This window comes from Paramormyrops kingsleyae, chromosome 23, assembly GCF_048594095.1.
Source record: "Paramormyrops kingsleyae isolate MSU_618 chromosome 23, PKINGS_0.4, whole genome shotgun sequence".
Taxonomy (NCBI): domain Eukaryota; kingdom Metazoa; phylum Chordata; class Actinopteri; order Osteoglossiformes; family Mormyridae; genus Paramormyrops; species Paramormyrops kingsleyae.
Genome location: NC_132819.1, coordinates 12,545,531 through 12,573,061, shown reverse-complemented (window position 1 = coordinate 12,573,061; position 27,531 = coordinate 12,545,531). Strand labels below are relative to the sequence as shown.

Sequence of the window (27,531 nt, the reverse complement as noted above, 5' to 3'; positions counted from 1 at the left end):
GTGTGTGTGTGTGTGTGTTGGTTTTTTCCCAGTTTCCCAGAATGCTTTTCAGCAGCAGAGCTCACAGGAGCCCAGCAGAGCACAATGCCCTTTGATCCTCTTTAGCCCCATAATTAACTCCTGCCCCGGCACAATAAGCACTCAGCTTCACCTGGGGCTGCTCCTGCCCCTCCCCCACTCAGCAGGTGCCTGGGATCCACCCCCAAATTTATCCTGCCCCCCAACCACGCTACATCACTGCTCACATTGGTGCAGTGACAACTTGTTCATCCATTTCAGCAGACAGCACTTTTTCTCTTTCTTTCCCCCCTCCACCAAACTTTACATTTGGCACAATGCAGTCTGGCAGGTTCCGTTCCCCTGGCAACCTCCAAACCCAGACTCATCCATCGGATTGCCAGACAGAGAAGCGTGATTTGTCACTCCAGAGAACGTCTCCACGTCTCGTGCTTTACACCACTGCATCCAACGCTTTGCATTGCACTTGGTGATGTAAGGCTTGGATGCAGCTGCTCAGCCATGGAAACCCCTTCCATGAAGTTCTCAACCCACTATTCTTGAGCTAATCTGAAGGCCACATGAAGTTTGGAGGCCTGTAGCTATTGACTCTGCAGACAGTTGGCGACTTCTGCACACTGTGCACTTCAGCATACGTTGTCCCCGCTTTGTGATTTTACATGGTCTACCACTTCATGGCCGAGTTGCTGTTGTTCCCAATTGCTTCCACTTTATTATAATACCACTAACAGTTGACTGTGGAATATTTAGTAGCGAGGAAATTTCACGAATGCATCCTATCACGGTACTATGCTGGAATTCACTGAGCTCCTGAGAGTGACCCATTCTTTCGCAAATGTTTGTAGAAGCAGTCTGCATGCCTAGGTGCTTGATTTTATATACCTGTGGCTATGGAAGTGATTGGAACACCTGAATTCAATGATTTGGAGGGTCCCAATACTTTTGACAATATAGGATAGATAGACAGACAGACAGACAGACCCAGAGTCTTTGTCCAAACTGCAAATGCATTTATTCTAAAATCTGTAAAATTATTGAATATGTAAGGGGGAATGCAGCATATGTTGAAGATGGGCAATGTCACAGAGCAGTAGATTATATATTGCAAAGTATATTTGTAAATCGCTTGTATCCAAGTTCATTGCACAAAGAGGCATACACTGATGTAAAGAACACAAATCTAGACCAGCCCGCTATGGAAAAAAAGTAATGAGCCATCTTCTAACTATTTTCCAGCATCTGGGAGGGTTTGCGTTTTGGGAAAGCCAAAGAATTCCTTCACCCCACAATGCCCGCTGGTATCAGTAGTCGTCTTGTGGGAGTCATTAGGTTCGACATGTTTGTGTATCAGCCAAGCAATATGAGGCCATATACAGGACCATGTGCACCTTATGGCGCAAACACTGTTCCCTCCTGATGTTCCCATATTCCAGGATGCTAATGTCCTCAAACACACCACTAACAAATTCAAGATGAACATCAGGATGAAGTAAAACACCTTGCCTGTCCCCCAAATCACAAGACCTAAACAACATTGCATCTCTAAGGGAGGATTTGGAGTGGAAAGTAGATTACCACCTCCTTTATGCCAAAAAGGAGGGCAAGCTTTCCTTCTTGAAGAATGGTCTACTAGTCCGCTACACATAGTTCAGGACTTGCCTAAGAACGTTCCAAAAAGGACTTCAGCAATGTCCAGCCCCACTCTTTTTTCATCATTTTTGTTATATGGGCTATCCCCTGTATATATAAATTATATATAAAATATAGTCAACCCTGCCACATTGCAGAGGTTAAGGAAACAGGCCCCCTACAGCTTGGAAAAACAAAAAGATATGAGAAATGTGAGATACAAAGATCACTGAGAGATCACTGTGAGATATCACATGACAGTCTGCCCTAAACGCGCTTGGTGTCCTCCAAACCTGCACTGTAAATATATTTTATGCATTTATGAGATATTATGTTGTCTGCTGGCCTTCGCGTGTCATCTGCAGCTTTCGCAGGACTCCCAGAAAATTCTCAATTAATTTCTTATGCCGATTCCTGATATATCGGAAGCACAGTAGGGAAAGTCGCGATGCAGAAGGGTCAACCGTGTATAAAAGAACCATATATGACACTTCATTAGGAGAAATCAAATGAATGCAGACAGACAGACAGACAGATAGACAGACAGACAGACAGAAAGACAGATAGATAGATAGATAGATAGGCAGGCTAACATTTGCAGAAGTGGCAAAGGAAAAAAGGAAAAAATAAATTGCGCACCCTGATGAGTCAAAGTGGATAAACGACAGTGAAGTTGCTGTAGATGAAAATCACCCGAGTCACCATCTGCACTGCATCTGAGGGAAGCTCATCATCTGAGTCGCATCAGAGGCCGTGCAAAAAAAGACTTTCCCTGATGGACCGGCAGTCAAAAATTCTCCAAAACACTCAGTTCTGTTTTTCAGGGGAAAAAAAAAAGTTTATTCTCCCTCGTTTTAAAAAACACATTCAGATCCAATAAAGCGCTGCGCGTTGAGAAAAGGGCCGGTCCTGAACATAATTAGTCCCGGATATCAGGGTGGGTGGGGGGCATGTGAGTGCAGGGTGAGTGAGGATGGACGGCTCGCCACTGACTGCCTGACTATTAAAGCCCCCTTTGGATCCACGGACATTGTTACAGGTAAAAGGGTCATTTTCCCCTCTTTCATTTATTGTCTGCATTCTAAAAACAGGAAGAGAAAATCTGAGATGGGACATTTTTCTGGCCAGGGTGCCGAGTGACGGCCATTGACTCGGACCTCCACCCAGGTCATGCAGGACACCCAGACAGGAATTCCACCCCCACTTATCGCGACTCCATCGCGCCGGTCCCACGTGGGGGAACGGTTCCTCTACTCCCTGTACCCCGGGCCCCGGGCTGGAGGGCGGAACAGTCCATTAGCCACTCACTGACAGTTGGGAAAGATATCCCGACACGGTAAGGGTCAGGGGGTGGGTGGGGGGTGGGGTGGATGAGAGAAAATCTGACAAAACGATAGCACTGCTTAGGCTAATAGCTGATGGTCCCACCGTCTTTGATTCTGGATACGCAATCAGATACCCCCAGTGAGCTGAAAAGTTCCACACATCCAGAACAAAAACTCTGCATGGCATCTCCTCTCTGAATTTCCCTTGGTTTACATCTGTGACGGATACGGAACCCCTCTGTCCGCAGAGTCCGTGAGGAGATGATGGCTGCAGGTAGATCGGACACATTTCAAGGTGTACGTACGTTTCTGCCTGCAGGCACCAAACTCCTGAACAACTGCAGATGGGGGGGAAAGAAGCTGAAGCTTCCATCATATTATTCTTCTAGAGAAATTACATTTGTATGAGATCTTCAGGAAACCAGCTAATGTGTGTGCTTAGGTTAAGCAAAAGAATCACATATAGAGGAAGTGCACAGGTGTTTTCATTATTTCTAAATGGCAGAAGATTTGAGACAATCTAAAAATATGAAACACATTCACTAAAGTATGATATGAGACCTTATTAAAACATGTGTGACTTCAAGTTGACATTGGTTACACCCCAACCACATGCTCACTTATTACACAACGGGAAACAGAAAACTGTAGTGCATTGCACACCAACACTTACTTCGACTACGATCATGCATGTGAGTAGGAATGAAGTTCACCTCTATTAAAGTATGCAAAACCAATCCTGACCACAGCACCCATGCTGTGGAAAGGAACTTTGCTTTAACGATAATCATGGAAATATATCATGTTTCTTAACTATAGGTGATTGGCATTAAGCACGCTGTCGTCATGACAACGTACTGGATCCCAGTGCATTCGATTATTAATGGGGAGGAAGTTTGTGCGTGTTGGAATGAAAACCCTGCTCTGATTATTGAGCGCTGCCGATGCTGTGGGGATGGGGCCCGTTGACATCTCAGAAGCAAGAGTCAGCTGACCATGCTTAGATGGACAGATTAGGTCCACCTCACCTTAAACAAATGTATCCCAGAACCCTGCCAATCCTGGAATTTCCGTGTGAATGTTAGACTTTGTTTGTCCCTGAAACATCAGCCTCTCGTTTGCTTCTTTCCTTTTATCTGGCCCCCACTCCTGGACTCGGTGTTTCCACATATGTTACACTCACCCCACACCCAACCCTGTTTAGCCCAGCAGATGAAAAACCCTCTGCAATGTGACAAAGAATCACAGTCACGTCCTTTGTGTGTAAGGGGGGCTTTCATCAGACAGAAAATGTATCACTGGGTCCCACATTTTATAATGGTCAAGTCTGTACATCGAATAAAAACAGGGAGCAATCTGATTCCCATAGATAGGCTGGATTTAAATGGTAGGATCTAGCTGAGTATAAGTGCTGGAGATGCATAGTGTGGAGACCTTGATTACTGATCTAAATAGCTATTTTTAAAATGCAGCAATAAAATAGACACCGCGATATTTCAATTATTCTGAGAAACAAAAGCTAAACATAAACCTGCTGTAGGGTAGCGACCATGATTTGACATCTAATCGCAATCTGATGTCATACAGTGAGAGCCTCTGGCTTGCATTATCGTACTCGCTTTATCTCCATCCTGCGTTTTAACAACAGCAAAGGAAGAAAGATCGCCGCTTGGCAGCCTTGGACCCGTCGGCCACGCGAGCACGATGCAGACGTCAGTGTTTTGACAATCAGCGGCCTGCAAGCCACAAGCTTTTTGGCCAGTTTGACCAGAGTTCAGCGTCTCTCTGGAATGAGACCCCGAAGCCTGCGGCGCTCTCCTGCTGATTGTAAATTACATGCTCGTAGAAAAATGAATATAAAACACGTTCGCGCAAACTGGAATTTCGCTAAGTAACGGGGGCGTGTTTTAACAGCTGGAGAGCGAGATGCTCCCTTTTCCTCAACGTGTGAGGCTATGAGCTTAAAAACGACATTAAAATGAGACATTAATGCTCTGGATGCCAATCACGTCCCCTGTTAGTCGGTTAAATAGAGAAGTCTCGGCTTTCATGTGCAAAAACTGTTTATATTGTGGCTTAGCTGCTCCATTAGTGCCTCGAAATGTTTGGACCCAAAATCTCTGCCAAGTGCTTCAAGCCTTGGAGCTGCGATGGCTTCCTGCGCAGCCTCTACTGCGGCACTGCGCATAGAAGTGGCTGACGGCTCGCGGCTCTGCTTCTTCTGAAGTGGGGGCCCCGCAAAAACCCCCTAGCCCAGTACCACCCGTAATTATATCCCATTTAACCGACACCACTCCTCACCCCCCCCCCCCCCGCCATTGTCGGAACACAGAAAGGATGTTAATGTTGCTGACTCTTGACACGTCAGCGCAAGACGGCTTATTGTGGTTTTCTCTAGCGCTTGGCGTCAGAGTATGACAGGAATTTCGGTGTGGAAACGCACTGAGCTCCTCTTAACATTACCCTCCTGTTTAAGCCCTGTCAAAATTTTACAGCTTTTAGCTGCCGCTGATTTGAATTGGTTTTGTTGGCTGTGAATTGATCTTGTTGCAGGAATGCTGGGAGCCACCTGGGGAGGCTGCTCATCCCCTATTGGCTGGCCTTCTGTTTAAAAAAAATAAATGCATTTTTTCCCCAAAGGTTTTTCTTTATGAACCCACTGTAGACTGGATCTGCAGGTACCCCCAGCTCCAAGGGAGCAGAATATGAGGAGTCCATCTTAATTACCTGTTTGCAACATCACATGTTTCTTTGCAGATGATCCACAGCTGGAAATCTCCTCGCATGACATCATTAGGTCCAAGAAAGGGGTTTATAATGTACATAAAAGCAGAACCTGTTCAAAGAAGAAAGCAAACGCCGCCCTCTGTGGCCTGAAGCAAACAGCATCTCCCTGCATGATGCATTCTGCTCCACAGGTATTTTGGAGTCTTGTTTCCTGATGGGCCATTCTTAAATCAACCTGTGGCAGTAATTTTTAGGAATTTAGGCCATGCTCTCAAATGTAATGCCCAGAAGTGGTCAGTAGAGGGAGCTGATGGTGACTACAAGTACCATGTGAGGGGCTTAAAACCTCATAGAAGGTGGTTTTGACCTGTGTGTGACAAGATACAGGCCTCACTGGATACACATTTATTGTTATTCATTTCGGTGCTTTTATTGCAGATTTATTCTTCCATGAAACCATTTAAAAGGAGCACTTAATCGAAACCGAACAGTGTTGGAAGTCTCACTTGTGCCCAGATATGTAACATAGAAATTATAATTATGCAGAACACCCTTCGCAAAGGTCACAGCATCACCCCTCCACAGCCGGTTTGCGATGAGGACGGATCCAACACACCAGGCTGTTCACCTTAATTTATGGGGCTGACATTAGAGGTGCGGGCTGATTTCTGGCACCCTCAGCGACTCCGCTGAGCGGGAAGCGTGTCTCCCGGCCGCACAGCGCGGCCTTGACAGGCACCGGCAGGAGCAGAGCCAAGGGCGCGTCAGGGAGACGGATTGGCGGGAAGCTGGGAGGAGAGAGGAGGCCGGGTGAGGGAACAGCAGCGGGGAGAAGCAAACCGGGGGGGCCGCAGGCTGCTAAGGAGAGAATCCTGAGGGACACGAGACTGAATGGGATTAGCGAGCCACGGCAACAACATGGCCGTCACACGTCCCCATTTTACAACTTGTCAGCAGAGCTGTAAATCTCAGCCGGAGCTTCAAGAGGAGGCTGATGTTAAGAGGAGCGCGGTGCGTCGTCGCGCCCGAAACCTTCACTCAGCTGCTCTGATTGCATCTGGAAGCAATCTTCTGGCCAGCTGGGGGAGCAGGTCGCACAGAAGGCCACGCCCACCACAGTAACAGCCGGCCCTGATTGGCATGTTCTGCTAGGTGAGGCGGCTGTTTGCCGGTGTTGTGTTGCCAAGGCTGACGATGGTGCAGCTTAGAGCAAACAGGCTAAACTGAAGTGTTTGCCGCTCACACTGTACATCACACTGACATACATGCCGCTCACACTGTACATCACACTGACATACATGCCGCTCACACTGTACATCAAACTGACATACATGCCGCTCACACTGTACATCAAACTGACATACATGCCGCTCACACTGTACATCACACTGACATACATGCCGCTCACACTGTACATCAAACTGACATACATGCCGCTCACACTGTACATCACACTGACATACATGCCGCTCACACTGTACATCAAACTGACATACATGCCGCTCACACTGTACATCACACTGACATACATGCCGCTCACACTGTACATCAAACTGACATACATGCCGCTCACACTGTACATCACACTGACATACATGCCGCTCACACTGTACATCAAACTGACATACATGCCGCTCACACTGTACATCACACTGACATACATGCCGCTCACACTGTACATCAAACTGACATACATGCCGCTCACACTGTACATCACACTGACATACATGCCGCTCACACTGTACATCAAACTGACATACATGCCGCTCACACTGTACATCAAACTGACATACATGCCGCTCACACTGTGCATCACACTGATATACATGCCGCTCACACTGTACATCACACTGACATACATGCCGCTCACACTGTACATCACACTGATATACATAACCTGCACTGCCATATTACTGAGGGAAGAGAAGCAGAGAAGAGTTTAACACCCTGTACTTCCACAATTAGTGCCTGAAAAAGCTGACTGTAAGCTCCTGAAAAAGGGGGCTGGTTTGTACCTTTGCTTGTCACTGTACCATACATTCCTGTACCTTTTATGGGTACAGTACCCAAGAGACAAACAACATTAATGTACCCCCATTGATACAAAAATGTTCCTCAGAGTCCATTTCTGTACCTTAAAAGGTACAATTGGCAGCCCGATGAGGCTTCAGTTACAGTTAGGTTACCTGTTAGTGTCCCAGGAGGACCCCTTCTTTCAAACATTTGTGGGAGACACCCAAGCTGAATTATTCCATCTGTTGAAACAGGCAAAATCTCAAGTAGCTTTGTATAAAACCAGCAGTCTACAGTGTAACTAAATCGACGTTTCTCATCTGCTGGAATAAGTTAATCATTTAGCTCCAGTGTGACATTGGTAATAAATAGATCCTGGGAAGTGATTTTTCAGATTAAACACTGTAGGGTAAACAGAATCAGTTGAACGTTTGTGTTACTGATTACTGCATTACTGATCGCGGGGATCTGTTTCGCAGTGATTTACTCGACTCTCTGATTATGGGCACCACCTCAGCTCCCAAAACACCTGTACAGCAATCTCTTCCATGTGTGAAAGCAGCAGTGTTCCAGTGCTTCATTAATAGGCCCAGCCTGCACAGCTTGGTCCCACTTTAACCCTCTCAATGGTGCCAGAAAAGGTTATTTCAAAGCAGAATGAACCTCGATTTCCTCCTCAAACCAAACATTTACAAAGCGAACTGAATCCACAAAATGTCTGCTCTGATGCTAAGTGCAGCTGTGGTTATTTACAAATCGAAAGCTAAATTAAAATTGTAAAACATGCATCTTGTAATACAGCTCTGTTGCTAGCAGCTCCAGGTTGGGGTACCAGCATGGGTGATGTGTTTAGTTCATCACATGGCACCCAAACACACAACAGGCAATTCAGAGACATTAATTAGCCTAACTGCATGTCACTGGGCTGCAGCATGCAGTTAGGCCGAAACCTAAGCAAGATGAAGAGAATCTGCAAATTGCTCAAAGTCTCGGGCGCAGCACTGAACCCCCAGTCCTGCAGCTGCGAGCCACATTACTACCCACTAAACTGCTGTAAAACAGATATATTTAAATGATGGACTGGGATCTCCTCCGAGGATGCTTGGAGCTTGTCAGAATTTGTGGGTTTTTGTTTGACCACAAGTTCTCAATGCGATTAAGGTCTGGAGAGTTTCCTGGCCATGAACCCAAAATGTCGATGTTTTGTTCCCCGAGCCGCTTAGTTATCACTTTTGCCTTATGGCACGGTGCTCCATTATGCTAGAAGAGGCATTTTTCGTCACCAAACTGTTCTTGGATGGTTGGGAGAAGTTACTCTCGGAGGATGATTTGGTACCATTCTTTACTCATGGCTGTGTTCTTAGGCAACATTGTGAGTGAGAAGCAACCACACACATGAATGGTCTCAGGATGCTTTACTGTTGGCATGACACAGGACTGATGGTAGCGCTCACCTTTTCTTCTCCGGACAATCGGAAAGGGGATTCATCAGAGATAATGACCTCAGTCCTCAGCAGTTCACTCCCTGTACCTTTTCCAGGATATCAGTCTGTCCCTGATGTTTTTCTTGGAGAGAAGTGGCTTCTTTGCTGCCCTTCTTGACACCAGGCCGTCCTCCAAAAGCCTTCGCCTCACTGTGCGTGCAGATGCACTCACACCTGCCTGCTGCCATTCCTGAGCAAGCTCTGCACTGGTGGTGCCCTGATCCCACAGCTGAATCAACTTTAGGAGACGGTCCTGGCGCTTGCTGGACTTTCTTGGGCATCCTGAAGCCTTCTTCACAACAATTGAACCTCCCTCCTTGAAGTTCTTGAAGATCCGATAAATGGCTGATTTACAGTAGGTGCAATCTTACTAGCAGCGATATCCGTGCCTGTGAAGCCCTTTTATGCAAAGCAATGATGACTGCATGTGTTTCCTTGCAGGTAACCATGGTTAACAGAGGAAGAACAATGATTTCAAGCACTACCCTCCTTTTAAAGCATCCAGTCTGCTATTCTAACTCAGTCAACATGACAGAGTGACCTCCAGCCTTGTCATCATCAACACTCTCACCTGTGTTAACGAGAGAATCACTGAAATTATGTCAGCAGGTCCTTTTGTGGCAGGGCTGAAATGCAGTGGAACTGGATTTTCTTAGGATTAAGTTCATTTTCATGGCAAAGAGGGACTTTGCAATTAATTACAATTCATCTGATCACTCTCCATAACATTCTGGAATAAATGCAAATTGCCATCATAAAAACTGAGGCACCAGACTTTGTGAAAATTAACATTTGTGTCATTCTCAAAACTTTTGGCCACAGCTGTACAAGTGCATCGTATTAGCAGCCATGAAAAATGGATAGAAGGAAGAGAAGACTGAAAATAAGTGAAAGGTGGAATAACAGTTACACAAAGCTTAGGTTAAGGAATCTTTCTTTCCTACCTGGAAGCACTCTGATGTTTTTCTATTCTAGTTTCTGCACAGACACCAGCAGGACCCATTCACCATGTCTTGTACGATGAGATGAGAACTGGAAGGGTGCCCCCTAGTGGAAACAGAAAGAAACATCCATCTATATACCCATTCATTTACATTACCACCCTCTAGTAAAAAGACAAGATCGTGGACAAATTCAGCCAACAGGTTAAGAGCAATGTGATGCATGTTTTTGGTAAAAGCCGATTAGCAGTATGTGTTAATGAACGGTGTGCATTGGGATAATTACCTTATCAGAAGTGTGCCGTGGCAGTAAAATGATTGGGACACACAGGATGAGGACACTGTTCCTGTGATTGAAAGGCCACTCGGCCAAATCTCCCCAGTTGCTTCAGGCGTTGTCTGACCCCTGCTTTTTCAAAACTGCTTTGGATAAAGGCATCTAATTACCTAAACATCTGTGTAACTACTACACCACGTATGTCAAACTCAAGGCATGTAGCAAAATTCTTTATGGCATGTGAAATGATAACATTGTCTCATTACAATGGCACCTGTCAAGGATGCCATTATATATCAGGCAAATGAACAGTCAGTTCTATAAGTTAATGTGTTGTAAGCAGGAAAAATAGGCAAGCGTATGTATTTGAGTGACTTTCACAAGGGACAAATTGCAGGAACGACAGCCCTCAACAGCAACTTCGCAGTTATAGGAAGCAGAGGCCTGATTTGAGAATGCTTACTCTACAATGTTTACTGCGAAGCTGACAGTCTGCATTGTGCTACATTGTTTGTTTGTACACAGAGTTGCTCTGTAGATTTTCCAAAAGAGCATATTGCACCAAGTTGTGTTTTTTGCCTGTGGACTCTGACATCCCCACTGCAATTAAATGGCTGCACTGTAAACACAAGTCAGGGGACTGAGAACACGGTTTGTGAGGCCTGTGTAACCGTTGTGTGACAGGGCCTGTAAGTAATCGCCTGCGAATATTTCCACTGACATTTGATGCAGATTTTTATCTCCTTTCAGTGCATTCTGCAGACAGCTTGATTAAGACCACTTGTTTTCAGGCAAAAACTGTGATCTTTGAAAAGGGGTTGTTTTTGTAGACCGTTAATTTGAGCATGTGGTGTGAGGGAGGGAGATGAGGGTGGGGTTTCTGCAGTCCCCCCCCCCCCACCCCGTCTCGCGGGAGGCGTCAGAGTTTTGACAGCTGTGCCCCGGTCGCTCCGATACGAGCCTTGAGCTGGGGGATGGGAACGTGTTGGGTGGGCGGAAATTGAGGAGCCTAATATGACACGTCCTGCGCCCATTCGCATGCCTGAGGAACTGACTTTAGAGGAATCCAGTGCAGGTCAAGGTGACGGCTACAAAGCAGCGATCCCAGCCAGCCACAGTGGAGGGTGTCCCATTCTGCTGCAATGTGTGCTGTGTCTAGTAAATTAGCAATTGCCATCTACTGGTGAAAACTGGGAACTGCAGGGCGTGACAAATAGGCAAACGCAGGTGTATCTAGCTTGGTTCCTGGAGAGCGTGATACACGATACAGCCGCCTAGACAGCAACCAAAATTTGGGTGGTTCTGTTTAATTTAATCTCATTGTCTCTCGGGAGGGGGTGACATTTTATGATCGATAGAATAAGCCAGTGCCGCTCAAACTGGATCCCACAGGCTGCCACGCCAAGCAAACTCACCCATATTTGATCATTATTAGTTGCCCTGTGAACTGACTGTTGCACAACGCAGTAATTCAGTGTGATGTAGGACACGGCTTGGATGGTGGCTGCTCCGTCCACCGCCTTTAACAAACGCCATCTTGCTGAGAACAATGCAGCTTGATGCCCCAACAATCTCCTAAGTAACAGACAGCAGGCTATGCTGCCCCCGGCCTTTGTGTCGGAGATGTTGGTGAGCAGCACTGTGGCACCTCAGGGAAGCACCCCCCCCCCCGGTTTGCGCTCTACACATCGGGCTTCCAGTACAACACCAGCTCTTGCCACCTACAGGCATTCTTCTCTGACAACTCCACTGAGGATACATCAGCGACGGAGATGAGTACAGAGGACTAGTACAGGATTTTACAGCAGCTCGACATCAACACGACAACGGAGCCAGTGGTGGACCTCCAGCGTAATAAACAGTCCCTGAGACCGGGCACCATCCAGGGGGAGGGAGTGGAAGTGGCGAAAGGCTACATGTACATGGGGCTCCACCTGATCTGCCGACTGGGCTGGATGGGCGGCTCAGCAGCACTGCACAAGGCCAGAGTAGATTCTCCACCCTGAGGAGCCTCAGGACTTTTAACACGTGTAGCAAGCTGCTGCGTATGATTTATCAGTCTGGAGTGGCCAGCGTGCTTTTCTACGCTGTGACCTGCGGGGGCAGCCATGTAAGTTCAGGTGATGTCAAACACCAGAAGAGGCTCATCAGGAAGGCCAGCTCCATCACGGGACTGACCCTGGACCCGCTGGAGGCAGTAACAGAGAAGAGCATGCTGGCAAAATTGGACAATGTGATGAACAATTCTGTCCATCTGCTCCAGGGGGCGCTATTCTCAAGCACATTTAGCTAATGGCTCATTTCACTACAGTGAACTTGAAAACGCTACTGAAGATCATTCCTGCCTCCTGCCATCAGACCCCACAGAACCTGCCGACTTGTCACTCCCTATCTTTTTACAGTTAAAATCCGGTGCTTTAAACATTTATTTAAACATTTTTTTTATTTTTAGTCTCACAAAATTCATTTACAGGACATGTTATTTGTGTAATGTTTACTATTTATAAATCTGTTTGCAACTACATTTACTTTGTTTGCACTTTATGTCTTTGGCATTATATCTATGTTTGTCTGCGCATTATGTTCCTGCTGAATTCACCAGAATGTTCCCCCTTGATATAAAATCCATCTCAATTTTAATCCCTTCAACCTTTAATCACAGTGCATTCAGCTGGGGCTCACGGGGCTAACGTAAGCTGCAATTCCAACCTGAGCCCCTAGGTGGCAGGTGTCTGAGGGATGTGTGCTGTCACCTGAGAGTATGAGTACGCTTGACACCAGATTCTCATCCATGTAGAGCAATGGCACAGCATGGTCTACAAATCCCAGCATATTAGTCATGGCACAGTTTTATAACACTTAGAATGTCACAAATCAGGAGTCGACATGCAACCCTGTCGCTTGAGAGTTCTGAGGTACAAAGTCTCATGTTCAGACGAGGCAGCTGCTCTCGTCCGTGTACAGGTGCAGCCCGGCACGTTAAAAGCCTCTCGAAAGCAGAGCACCGATGACTAGCTGCAAACAGCAGGTGTGCAGGTCACCGTCATGAAACCCGCAGGCTTGGCGGGTCCATCGCCTTTTCTCATCGTTGTTGTTATGAGTTGGAGGCCGAGGAAAAAATGAGACTCGTGTCGTCACGTGATGAAGAAAAAAATATAAGGTGCGGTGGGTGAACCACTGAACACGAGGGGAAACCACTCCTGCTGGCAAGCAGCCAGAGGATCAGAAGGGCCGTTAGGAGGCTGCAGCTCTTCCGATGAGGCGCACAGAGTCAGAACGTCCCTCACCAGCTGCTGCTTCTGCTCCTCAGCATCACCATGGATCTGCTCACGCTTCTCTCACTTTTCCAGACGCTGGCTCTCTGTCAAGGTAAAGTTTGTGACTGACTGCTTTCTTCTTGTGGGTCATGCGAGGGCCACAGGCCCCCGACCAAACCGTCGCTGCGTTCGTGTCCTCGGTCACATGGACGGATTCTGCATCCCTGATCTCCAAACCTCTGGCACCCAGAGGAGACGTATGAGATTGACATTCATGATTTTTATAGTGTCTCAGTTCACATTCTGGGCTAAAGTTAATCTATACTCTTTGAAAAGGGTTAATAATGGCAAAGTCATTTAAAATAATTCTATATTCTGCATTGATTGCGGTACAATGCATGAATTTATTTATTAACTGCAAAGTACTACTGTTTTTTGTTGATGGACATTATTTAAAATGATATGTATAAAGTGAAAAATATTAGCATAAAAATCAAGTTACAAAGGATAATTAGCTAATCATTATACGATAATTATTACGTTATATACCTGGTGAGATAAAAACAGGCAGATATGCTCTTTTTATAATATCTGTCTTCCAACAACTGTTCTTGAACATGGTTGTAGAGGTATTTCATATAATATAATATAATATTAGAAATAAAAACTTTATTTCAGTTCATTTATCTGATTGATGCTGAGCATGAATAAAACAAGGGCACCGTTAGCAGTGAACTTCTGCATACTGAAGCACTCGTTACATTCACATCGCAGTTCTGTCTACTTCAGAAAATGAGCACTTCTAGCCCCCAAAGGAGTTCACCATCACCATTTGTACAGCGGTGATGATGGTTGCAGTCAAACACTAGCGTGTGTAAAGTGTGCCGGCATGTGTTTAGCTGGAGCTCTGGAAGATCCACATGAGTAAGCGAAGTGTCTGAGATGCCATCTTTTGAAGGTCTTTGCTTCCATCGTCGTTAAGGTTTAACGCGGCCAAACAGCCAGCCTCAAGTGTTTTGCTTACTTCTCATTCTACAGCTGGAGGGCTGTTGATCTGACATGAAGCTGTCTGTTACAATTCTCACCTCATCCCAGTAAGAGTAAGAGTATATTTTAGAGAAAAAAAAACACAATGGAAGAGCAAATTTCCAGAACAAAGTCAGTCCATTTTCTGTTGTGTTTGAGATGAGACTACCAATGAGTAAGTTAGGGTTAATCATCATATGTCACAGAATGGGAACCAAAACTTACTGTACTCAGTTCTTGTGTATTCCAGTGAAGAACATTTATTAAGTTTCCAGAATTCACCAAGACACCGGGAAATTTTCTTGAAAGCGTATCTTGTGGACTGAGTGAGATTTGGAAATGTGCTCTTCAATTTAACATAAGAATGTATGAAAATGAACAGCAAAACCATAAAATGAACAAGAATTTATTCTGTTCCAATATCTTGTTAGATGTCTAGAAGAACCACTATGGTTCTAAAACCTCTCTTGAAGGGTTACCAAGCCATTCCGTGTATTTGTTAAGTTAATCTGTTTTGAAATGGCTAAGCTACAATAATTTAACAGATAACCTAGCTTTACACTAAGTTCATTTAAACATATTTTTCTTTGCCTAAGACTTTTGCACAATACTGTATGCATTGTGAATTTTGCCTAAGCAATCTTCAACAGTCCTATAGACAAGTTGAGGTGGAGGCTGACTGTGTGCGTAGGACCTTACACAAAGGCTTCCTCCATGACTCATACTGTTCCAGTAAGGCTCACTTAGAAAGATATTTCAAATAAACAAATAAAAAGATGAAAAATCTTGAAATATGTCACATCTGAAAGACATGCACCTCCATTACAGGGATCTCACACAGACTGCTGGTCATTAACTCCCTTCTGTTTTCCATGACTTATACCCTAATTTTTTTCTTTGCATACAGATATTCTCATGACAAATGCCATTATTATTTTTAGTCACCATTTCTACACAGAAAGTCATTAGTCTTACACAGAAACACACTCATTTTACACACACACACACAGAAAAAATTAAGAGACCACAGCACGATTTTTTGTTTCACTCATTTCTCAATTATGGATGCGCGTCTGTGAATAATATATAGTTTTTTTTGTTTCTTACAATCTGCAGCCTGGTTCTTCTCTGTTTCTCATTGAAGAAGGGCTTCATCCTTGCTTTATGGGACTTCAATCCTGCTTCTAGCAGCCTGATATGAACTGTCATAGCAGGCCACTTCACAGCTACACTTAATGTTTCCCATCCCTTTTGAAGGTCACTTAATGTCATTATTCTGTCTGCCATTAGAAAGTCGCTTCTGCCCACTACCTGGCTGGTTTCTGGTCATTCCCAGTGTCTCCTGCTTCACCGTATTCTTGTGTATTACTGTCTTAGAAATTTTGAGCCTGGAAGCAACCTGCTGCTCAGCGTAGCTTTCTGCTAGCAGATCCACGATTAAACCAGGATTTAAAAATACAGATTATATAGTGGTCTCTTAATTTTTTTTCCATATACATTACTGTGCAAAAGTCTTAGGCAGTCCAAAGAAATGTTTAAAGCTGTTTATCTGGGTAGCAAGTGTACTTTGGCTTAGAACAAAAAACACAATTTAACATTAGAACATTTGCAAATTAAGAGTAACACAATAAAAACTAGTAATAATTTCTTCTGTTTTCTAAAAAGTTCCTGATATCTAGTTGGACGGCTAGATGAACGCCGCTTCAGTTCCCAAACCTCTCCTCAGGGGCACCTCAGCCGTTCCATGATTTTGTTCAATTTCACCAACAGCTTGATTAAATGATTAAATAAATTGGTTTAAAAAGTCAGTGACTGATTGACTAGCTGTATGAGGTGTGCTAGTGGCCTAGTCAAAAAATACATGGCTGCACTGGACGGTCACTGCAAATACTGGGGTGATTTTAGCAGAGGTTCTGAAATGGCTAAGCTGACACACTTTGACAGGCATAATATCATAGGTTTACACCAACACGAGGATAATCTAAACATCATTTTCTTTGCCTGCCTAAGACTTTTGCACAGTACTGTGTGTGTGTATACACACACACACACAGTACACAGTATGTATATATATATCTGTGTATGTGTCTGTGTCTGTGAGTGTCCCCACAATGTGATAAAAACAAATTTTGTTTGGTTACTTATGGTTAAGGTTTGGGCTGAGTAGGATTTAAGGTTGTCAGTGCTGGGATTAGGATTTTGCCCATAGAAATGTGTGTGTGTGGCTATCTTACCGAATTCCTGTTAGCCAATCATCTTATTGAACAATTAAATTAAACTAAAATGCAAGATCAGGCATCTCTCTTATAGTAAAAGCTTCAGAGCTCTACCAGCTTCAAAATTCTTCTTTAACATGAAACTTCATTTAGAATGAATCATAGTTTACCATGGATTATTATTACATACAAGAACTGCCTTTCTGACTAAAGCAATAATATTTATTAAACAGATCATTTCTTTTTTTTTTATTTTCAAATAAAAAGTTCTGTGACATTGGTATTCAACAATAGTTGAGGCTGAAAACTGAAAACAGGGGTTGACTCAGTGGAAAAAAAACTCTCAAAAAGTAGAGAGTATGAAATCTCATTTCTTTCTTCTCAGCTTCTCGAAACGGGTCCACCTCCGGATGGCAGAATGATTCCCTGCCTCAGCAGAAACAAGACCTCCATATCAATCAGAGTGAGTTGATACTTTTCCTCGCTCCTGACCAGAGTGACCAGCAAACCCTGTGAAAGGCAGTAAATGTGAGCGGCATTCACAAGGCGCCCTTACAGACCTCATCAAGGCTGAGCAACTAACATAATGAAAGAACGAGTGAACAGTCAGTTACACCGTAGAAAGAAAAATATTGTTTACAGTCAGTTACACCGTAGAAAGAAAAATATTGTTGTCTCTACATAAGAACATAAGAACATAAGAAATTTACAAACGAGAGGAGGCCATTCGGCCCATCAAGCTCGTTTGGGGAGAACTTAACTAATAGCTCAGAGTTGTTAAAATCTTATCTAGCTCTGGCTTAAAGGAACCCAGGGTTTTAGCTTCCACTACACTAGCAGGAAGACTATTCCATACTCTAACTACACGCTGTGTAAAGAAGATTTCTTCCTCAAATTTGTTTTAAAATGTTCTCCTGCTAATTTCCACTTATGGCCACGAGTTCTAGTATTTAGACTAATATTGAAATAGTCATTATAATGAAAATCATTGGTTTTATTCAGTCTATTACATTTATTTATTTTATCTATTAGCTGCTAATTTGTACCACCGAGGTGTGAGGTATGTTTAAATAACACTGGATGGTTTCTGCTATCAGTTGAATTTCAGGATCATAGCAGTAAATCAGAAGCTGTATTACTGCAAACTTATATTCCTCTCGTCCCTCACGACACGCGTCCCCAGCCCTGGAAATGCCTCAGCACTGTATCCTGAATCCTGGCCTTTGTCTCGGGCCTCCTTTGTCAGACAATAACAGAGACATTTCTGCTGAGAAAGCGTCATACAGGATGTGGCCACAGCCCATATGTTGCAGCTTATTCTTCTCTGACTTGTGCAGTGCGTCAAAGCAGCGAGACGAGGCCTCCACCGCCCTCGCTGCTAAACCGCATGCCAGTGCATGCTTTGGGAGTGAAAACTAGCCCCCACCATCACATAAAGCTGTTTGCCAATGTGCCGGATTCACCGTCCTGCTGCCCTGAGGGGCTGTTTAGCCATGCACTCATTCCACTTTGTTTATCAACCCTCCGATTGGTACCCGAGATGCAATGTAAATGAATATAAGAGAATTGCGATCGATGCCTTATTTTCATCTCCACGTCTTCTGTGTCCCACCCCCCTCCACAGCCACGCTATACTCCCCTTGGTTGTCCGGGGAATGTTCTGGAACTCTGGGAGCCTATCACGGTGAGCGACAGCTCGTCGTTGCACTTCCCCTGGCGTCCAGGGAGACAGCAGCAGAGCAAATCTGCTTAGATCTGGGCTGCGGAGGAATGATCAACGTGAGCGAGGGCGCAGTCCCTCGTGGCAGCAGCCTGCTGACAAACTGCACGTACTCAGAGGACGGCCTGAGGAACTGCACCCTGGAAACAGCGTGGGGAAACGGCCCCGGGACCACAGAAATCATCTGTGGTGAGATGGAATTTTATGCAAAACAAATGTAACGCACATCTGGTTCCAAGCCGGAGAGACGTGTCACATGATGAACTCTGACCACTCAGAGCACCAGCTGGTCCGGCTGGCGGGTGGCGAGGACCGCTGTACCGGGAGGGTGGAGCTGCGGAGCGCTGGGCAGTGGGGCACGGTGTGTGACGACGGCTGGGACATGCAGGCCGGGCACGTGGTGTGTGCCCAGCTGGGCTGTGGCTACGCGCTGAACGTGACGGGCCAGGATGGCCTCTTCAAGCCGGGAAGCGGGCCCATCCACCTCGATGACGTCAACTGCACCGGCACCGAGAGAAGTCTCTGGAATTGCCTGGCCTCACACCACAGCCAGGACTGTGGCCACAAGGAGGATGCCGGGGTGGTGTGCTCAGGTATGTTCTTGCACTGATGCATTATGGGTATCACTGTTGTTACATCCATGTAACAGAAAATATTTTGAAGAAAATGAAAGTTGTTTTCATCTTAGATATTATATCTGAGCTGCTCGTGTGGGTTTCCTTCTGGTGCCCCAGTTTCTTACCACAGCTGGTGCAGCTGAGTTGGGATCTCTAAGTGTGTGCGTCCTATGAGATACTGGCGTCGTGTTTCTAGTATCTGTGCCTCGAGCCCTTGCTGGGAGAGGCTTCTGTGTCACCGCGACCCATCTACACGGCTGGGAGTACAGATGCAAATGTGTGCAGCTTAGTAGTAAATAATAATTATGTTTGGAAAAGTTCACGCTGGAATTCGTTTCATGGCTCCATCCCTATGTAAACCGCAGAGATGAGAGCGGTGCGACTCACGGGCGGCCTGGACCGCTGCTCTGGCAGGGTGGAGATCCACCGCAACGGCAGCTGGGGCACGGTATGCGACAACAGCTGGGCAAAGCAGGAGGCCGGCATGGTGTGCTCCATGCTGGGCTGCGGCCCACCTGAGCAGTTCACGGCGTTCGACCACCACCTCCCGCACAGCAACGACACGCACTGGTACTTCTTCTGCAAAAGGCAACACACAAATCTGTGGCAATGCAGAGAGATCATCAACCACCACTTCCTATGCAAGGACTCAAAAGCGGCCATGCTCATCTGTAACGGTGCGAGTCTTAACCCCATTAATTTCTCCATCTGCTTCTTAATGTTCCCTTTCCCTTCTGTGTGTACATGAGCTGTTCATATTCCTAATCTTCTGCTGGGCCTTAGTGTCACTTTGACAAATGTAAGTTACTTACCAGCAGCGTTGATTTATTGCAGCACAATCTAATAAATTAGTCATTAATTAACTGTAACTAATTGTAAATCAATTAATAACACAGGTTAACAGGTCATTTTCATCAGAGGTAATTTTATGTGGGGTTTGTAGTATTTTTCATGCTGATTTCAAATCAGTGTTTATTTTTTCTCTAACACTCCAAGTTTTTGTGATGAAGCTATATGTAGTATGATATTATGTACATGTAGCCTGCCTAAGTGCATTACAACAGTTATCTGTGTTTTTTATCTTATAGACAGCATCACCGTTCTCTAGGTGACTAGATATTGATTTATGTTTTAATGATACTTGTCTAGTTGCGATTTGAGTATAATTAATTTGACCTAGTGCGCATGCGCATGTCTTCTGTATACAAGTTTGGCGGGAAACATAGATAGTTGTGCCTCAGGTTTCGTTTTGCTGACATAAGCTTCTCGACAAATTTTTTTATTATTTCTTGAATTGTTCACGAGTTTGAATTCTGGGTCATCGTCCTGGAAATCGAAGGTGGCAGTGACAGACAGCATCAACTGTGTTGGCTTTCAGTTGTTATCATGCCTAGGAATTGTATTAATCATCCACACAGTTTCTGTTATGTGTTTGGTTCATTCACAACGTCGCCCAATCACTGCAGATCTTAAGAACACATACAAATTATACTTTGGCTGTCCACTTGGAGACCAGGATAAATCTTGGGCTCTACATGTCATCTGTACCAGTTGTTCAAATGGTCTGCGTGACTGGCTAAATCGGCGAAAGGCAGCAATGCCATTTGGAATTCCGATGGTGTGGAGAGAACCAAGAGACCATCTCAAGTTTTGCAGCACAAATACAAGTGGATTCTCAGCTAAAACTAAGCACAAATTGTATATCCCAGTCTAGATTCTGCAATCAGGCCCGTTCCTCGTGGAGATTCATTGCCTTTTCCTGTACCACCACATGATGGTCTTGATTCTGTAGAAGGTGATGAGGAGTACGGGGAAGGTGCAGCTGGTTACAGTGAAAGCATGATGCCCGACTACTGCTGGATGCTGTACCGCGACAATCCAGACATGGTGTACACAACAAAATCAAACTCAAAGCGTTTTTGAAGAAACAATGGTGGTTAACAAACACTTTTCAAGTCCTTTATGCCCACTGTCTGTTTATTTGATTTTGCTCTGAAGATATTTTACCCTATACTACAGTGATGCTTTTGTTTTAGTACACAATACTTGCAATTGCGGTATTAACTAGCATTATTCGTAAATCAAAAAGTTGACGTGACAGAAAAAAACTGAAAACAGATATGGAATCAGCGTGACAAACTGATTTGGGAAAATGTGTTTTGGTCTCTGATGATTAAAAAAAAAATTCTTTTTGTTGTCCTGTGTGATTGTAAGGAACTGCACCGCAAAATACTCCCGCTAGGGCCTCTTCCTGTTTCGTTTTGTGTTTGGTTCGGTTTAATCTGACCTCCCACATGATGGTAACCTGATGAGATTTGCTCTGCCTTGCAGGGTCCCTCGGCCTTATCCCTGATGCAACACCAGCGACGATCTTCACTCCTCTGTCCTGGAGCACAGGTTTGCCCCAATGCTGCTATAGTGTAGATTTCAACGTTTCATTTAGTTTCAGTTTAGATTTTGATCATTTTATTTTTATGGATAGACTGAAAGCTGTACAGCCATTTTATGTTTTAGTAGAATCCTGCATGAATCCTGCATGAATACACAGGGCCCATGATGTACTAATGCTGTCATTAACAAAATAGCATTACAAAGGATTGTAACGGAAAGCATTTGACGTTTGCTTTTATTTTATTTCAGTTTCTGAAGCAATATTTATAGTTTTCTTTGTTTTAGTTCTCATTAATGATAATCACCCTGACCCCCACACACTGAGCTGCCGCCACTTTTCGCTTCAACCCCCCCAGGTCCGACGTCGACACCAGAGCCAGGCGGGTTGTTCCTCGCTCTGTCCCCGCCGCTGTGGGGCTGCTTGGCTCTGTCGCTGGTTCTGATGCTGGTGCTCCTGGTCAACTTGGTGCTGTGCTGCTGGTGTCGGTGGAAATACAGTAAGTGCAGCGTGAAAAACCAAGATGTTATCTACTGGTGCTTCTGCTTCACTTCCTAAACATGCACCTTGGCCATGACTTTACCTTGAGAAGTCCTCCTTCCCTCATCTCCACAGCTTTCGCGGTTCAGCAGGGGATCGTCAAACCCCAGGCACATGCCAACGCTCAGCCCAATGAGTACAGGGGCACCCTGGACGTCCTCAGGATAGCCAGTGACCCCTCGGAATATGACGGTCTGTGGCCTGTCCCTCATCCTGCGTTACACCCACAGCTTACAACCTCAAATGCTCTCTGCGCCCTGTCAAATAAAACATGTGAACAGCTGAACACACTGGTCCATCCTCTTTAAGTGCATTTATCACTGTCATTTTCAGCTCCACCTGTTTGCATGACTGTGCTCCACCAAAGCAGCGTGGATTCCTCCCTGGAGCCAGACTATGAGTACCAGGACCCCAGCGGCCGGGCAGCTCTTTCCACCTTCCAGAGTAGGATCTGGTCTACTTCCCACATCTCATTGCTTAACAATGCTATACAGCGCCCTCCACAATTATTGGCACCCCTTGTAAAAATTTGTAAAAAGGGTTAGAAAAAAAATCCACCTTTTGGTGAAGCAGCTTCATCTCACACTGAAAAAATGAGAAAAATCCAACCTTTCACTTAAATAAATTTATTCAAAGAAAAACAAATCCTTCATCAAGAAATAATTATTTCCAACAATAACACATGTGACACACATTATTGGCACCCCTGCTTTTAATACTTTGTACAACCTCCCTTTGCCAGTATAACAGCACTGAGTCTTCTCCTATAACATTTTATAAGGTTGGAGAACACAGAGCAGGGCATCTGAGACCATTCCTCTGTACAGAGTCTCTCCAGATCATCCAGGGTCCTAGGCCCTCTCTTGTGAGCTCTCCTCTTCAGCTCAGCCCACAGGTTTTCAGTGGGGTTCAGGTCAGGGGACTGAGATGACCATGGCAGAAGCTTGATTCTGTGGTCAGCTAACCACTTATATGTTGATTTGGACATGTGCTTCTGCTTTTTGCAAGGGGTGCCAATAATTGGGGAGGGCACTGTATGAGGCGCTACAGCAGTGTTTCCCAACCCGGTCCTCGGGGACCCGCAGACTGTCCAAAAATACGGACCGTCTGTGGGCGGGTACAAAGTTGGGAGGGAGCAAAAGTGTGGACTGCTTGGCAGGGAGCAAAAACGTGGACTGTCTGTGGGTCGGTACGGAGTTGAGAGGGAGCAAATATGTGGACTATCTGGCGGGGAGCTGTGGTACAAAGACCACATCTTCAATTTCTGCCTATCAGACTCCCTTCGCAATAGAGAAGACAGCAGCAATCCCACCATGAATCCCGATGCTCTGTACTGTCTTCCAGAAACAGGTGAGGCTGCCTCTTTTGAAGTGGATGGGAAAAGCAGAAAAAAAGACAGGAGACCTCTATGTTTTGTCAAATATAAAGCATCTGATCTGCAGCAGGGTATCTGATAGCTATTCACTCAGTATGTTTCTAAATGCTTTATTTGATATTTTCTTTCAAAATCTCCCAAACCCAAAAAACAGATCAGCATGATATAACGGCAGAAGAAAGCTACCCCCAAGCTGTTGACCAGAATGTCACCCCAAGTGGTGAGGGGCTTCTTCAATATCTCAGCTATTTCAGCTAGCCAGACACAAAGAAAGTGCCAGAAATGTGACAGGCCAATGTGTCACTCTCTTGCAGAAGACTCATTTGATTCATCCAGCACTTCTTCCGGGGAATGCTATGTGAACACAGGTAGGGACTGAAACCTGCTCACCCCACAAAACATCACCTTAAATTATCGCGAAACCAAGAGTTTCACACCACTTCCAAATATATCAAGAAGGCCGTTGTTCATGGCAACCAATACTTTTGTTGTTCGCTAACAAGCTTCTTTATCCACTGAATCGACACATGATTTGTGGTTAGTAATGCTGCTTGCTAACTTCCCTCATTTCTACTAAAGACAACACCAGCTGTCCATTGCTGGTGGATACCGTCCCGGAGCAGAGTGCAGTTAGCCAGAATGGCTACAGCGGCCTGGCGCTCAAAGGTAACAGCTCTCCTACACCTTTCTCTTCCAGCTAGATACAGTACATGTGCGCTCCCGGGATTCACCATATTAATGTCACAGTGTCCAGTGCAACTTCATACTACTGCAGCTTAAAATTAGCAAAAAGTTTGAACTTAAAATAAAAAGTTTTATGTAAACAGGAAGTTATAAGTGAAATGAAGAACCTAAAGCCTTCTCGCTTATAGGCTTATCCTCACTCAGGGTAGACGTTGCATTTGAAGTGGATTTAACCTGCATTGAAGAAACGTTGTACGATCACAGACAGTTTGCACTGCAGATCTGGGACGGAAATAACACTTTGCTTTTGAGTTCATGTTTTGTTCAGGAGAAAACCCCCCTACCTGCAGAAAGTTCACACATTTACTGTTCCCAGACACTTGTGATTTCTTGTATCTTATGGTCCAGGGGCAATACAGCTGAACTCATGACAACTGGATGACAACTAGTGATGTGAAAAATGAGGACTTTTAAACTGGCAGTGGGTAGGGCTGTCATGTGCTGTCAAACACAGCCTGTTTTAACCTGATAGGAAATCCAGTGAGCAGTAGCTGTCAGCATAGGCTATACAGTGACTGGCAGCATAACTGGCGATTCTTTACGTTAATTCCACCCACTGCGGGTTTCAAAGCTTCTATTCCATCACTATGAGTTCTGTATATTTTTAAAGGGTGTTTTTCCTTCCACTTGCATTTATCTCACTGTTTTCGCCTGTAGGAGAGTCCAGCTTGCATTCTGAGGGACACTATGGGAGCACACCTAGTGGGAGTGATTATGATGACATCGCCAACTACTGGCACTAAGAGGAACTGCACCTGCCCCTCCCCCAGCACCACCTGGTGACAGTTGTTCCCATTCAAGCATTTCTTTGATGTGCCTCACCACTCGTTACACATTTGACAGATTTACGAGATGCTTATTGTTTTAGAATGTACAATGAAAAAGAGGTGCAAATTGGGGTCATAATATCAGCCTGAATGATTTTTTTCCTAATGGATTCTCCATGATTCAGTGATGTACAGCACAGTTTTCTTATACATGTAAAGGTGCTCAACTTTACCGAGGGACACAGTCTGAGAGTTATTATAATGTTCGTTTGCACACTGACCCTTATCACCATTATTCCGGAGGATGGACGTGTTGAAAGATCCACCGTGAAGATATCCTTAGCTTGCTGCGAGTGTGGCTTTGAGGTTAGGGGAGTCTGTCATGTTGGCCTGAGGTGAAAGCTGAGCTCATTTATATTCCAAATCTGGGCGACGGTTTGTACAAAACAACAAATAAAAGGCTGCGCAGAAACCCAGCAGCCGCCAAAGCTACCTGCGACGCAGTTATGAGAAATGTAACATGCCAGCCGTTAACAGCAAGCAGGAAATCTAGATATAATACATGAAACAAAATGCACTGCTGCCAGTAGTAACCGCAGCTTCAGAACGCTTCCTGGCTGACTTGTGGTCGTTCAGCAGATGTGACACAAACAAGGCTGGCTGGTCTTTTTTGAGTATTCAGAGCTTTTTGGTTTAATTTTTTTTTGCCTTTCTCTAGTGCACCAAGCCAGCGCTTTCAGTAATGGCACTTCCACTGGCATACTGAGGTTTTAATGAGACTTACAAATGCTCAGGGTCAAATGTTAAATGTTCTGTGTCAATGCTTGTTCATGTTCTTCTTCCATTGTCTTTCATTAAAAATTTGATCACAACTTGATCACTTTTCTTCTATTACTGGCTGTCAATACCTTGAACCCAAGCTGTAACGCAGTGCAACTGAGACACATCAGTGCTTATATACCGATAACAATTAGTAAAAAACTTTTATGCAGTATTAGTTTTTTCTTACTTTTAAGACCTGCTGATCCATAGTGGAAAGTTCCAATGGCGCCAGAAGAACATAAAGTACATATGGTATTATATATGTATATATACAAAGAAATTGACTATTTTTCTTAGTATACAGCACCCTCAACGGCCCCCACTGTGCCTCTTTAGGTGCCCATAGTCGAGACCAAGAGGTTGCAGACAACACCAGTGGGTCCCAGTGTTGTACTGGATGGTTAAGTAGACTGCCGCGTTCCTCTCCCTTGTGATGCCATACAGCGACACCTACTGTTAGCTGGACGCCTGCAGGTGTGGTATCCCTCTGACGTCACACTCCAGCGAGCACGCTATGCCTCAGTGAAGCTGTGTGGCAAGGGGAAGCCGGTAGCTGATGTCACACACATCAGAGGGTGCCGCCTGAATGCCATGTGCTTCAGGCGAGACCTACGACATGATTACTGAGCTGCTCCACGCTGTGAGGGTACAATTACTCGTGACTGGTGCTGCACCCTCAAGGGTGTGCCAACTGTATTCTAGCTGCAGACAAATGTACCTTTTTAAGGTACAGAAATGGACTCTGAGGAACATTTTTGCACCCTTGGGTGTACATTAATGTTGTTTGTACCTTGGAGAACAAAACTTTTCCAGGACTGAAACCTTTTTTCTGAAAGTTGGGAGGAAATTTCTCTCAGAAATAGACTATTCCTCCAGTTCTCCATAAAGCTAATCAATATTTACTAGTTACTGCAACTGTTCAGAAAATCAGAAAAACTTTATTGATCCCGGAGGAAATGGCGTTTACAGTTTTAGTAATAAACCATTTCAGAGGAAATTCTGTTTCCCTGGCATATTAACAAAAAATTTTTTATATTATAAAGCCTTTACAGAGCTATTGTTTAAAGTTGTCTGGAGGGTTGTTGACTTGCACGCATAGCTGCAGGTTTGGGGGCATCTAAATGGGGGTGTCAGGAACAAGGTGCACAAATATTAATGGTATTACTGCAATATGTTTGTCCAAACTCTGGATTTAAATTGAGAAGGTGCCAAAATGGTGTCTGCACACGCTTGCTTATGATAGCAAGACTCACACACGTCAGTCCCTTAACAAAATGTGTGTGCAACTGGGCAAATATATTACCAGCGACAAATACGACCAGTAAGATATGTTTAATCCATTTTAAACTCTTGTGGAGATCTAAAAATTGCAATCTAAAAATCATAATTTGAAACTAAATTGAATTTGGAGGTTTATGTTAGGGCATCTGTACTGGGCGAGCCCCATCGGACAATTAAAACATTTAATGTGGCCCAAAAATGTTCCCACCAGTGGTTTAGAGGTTAATCTGGGCCGGAATCATCAGGACCTGAAAGCATTCATTGACTTCTCTGTTTGCCTGTTTATTATCACGCTTCTGTGAATAAATTTATTATGGAGCAAAAGTCCCTGAGACCTTGCTCACCTTCCCGCCAAATAAAGAA

The 27,531-nt window shown here is 44.8% G+C and overlaps 1 protein-coding gene across 2 annotated transcripts; it reads left to right on the top strand.

Moving 5' to 3' along the window:
- Nucleotides 1-13,588: 13,588 nt before the first annotated feature.
- Nucleotides 13,589-25,942, top strand: LOC111834091 (T-cell differentiation antigen CD6-like). 2 transcript variants are annotated; one of them, XM_023793015.2, is made up of 14 exons: nt 13,590-13,783; nt 17,299-17,376; nt 18,538-18,822; nt 18,912-19,226; nt 19,616-19,927; nt 21,582-21,647; nt 21,998-22,138; nt 22,255-22,371; nt 22,513-22,623; nt 23,455-23,529; nt 23,709-23,774; nt 23,869-23,922; nt 24,134-24,220; nt 24,956-25,942. In XM_023793015.2, exons 1-14 carry the CDS (start codon nt 13,732-13,734, stop codon nt 25,039-25,041), a joined length of 1,845 nt encoding a protein of 614 aa, XP_023648783.1. In that variant the 5' UTR covers nt 13,590-13,731; the 3' UTR covers nt 25,042-25,942. The 2 variants fall into 2 exon arrangements, with proteins under 2 accessions (XP_023648784.1, XP_023648783.1); XM_023793016.2 differs by lacking the exon at nt 23,455-23,529 and having other exon boundaries at nt 13,589-13,783.
- Nucleotides 25,943-27,531: the final 1,589 nt, after the last annotated feature.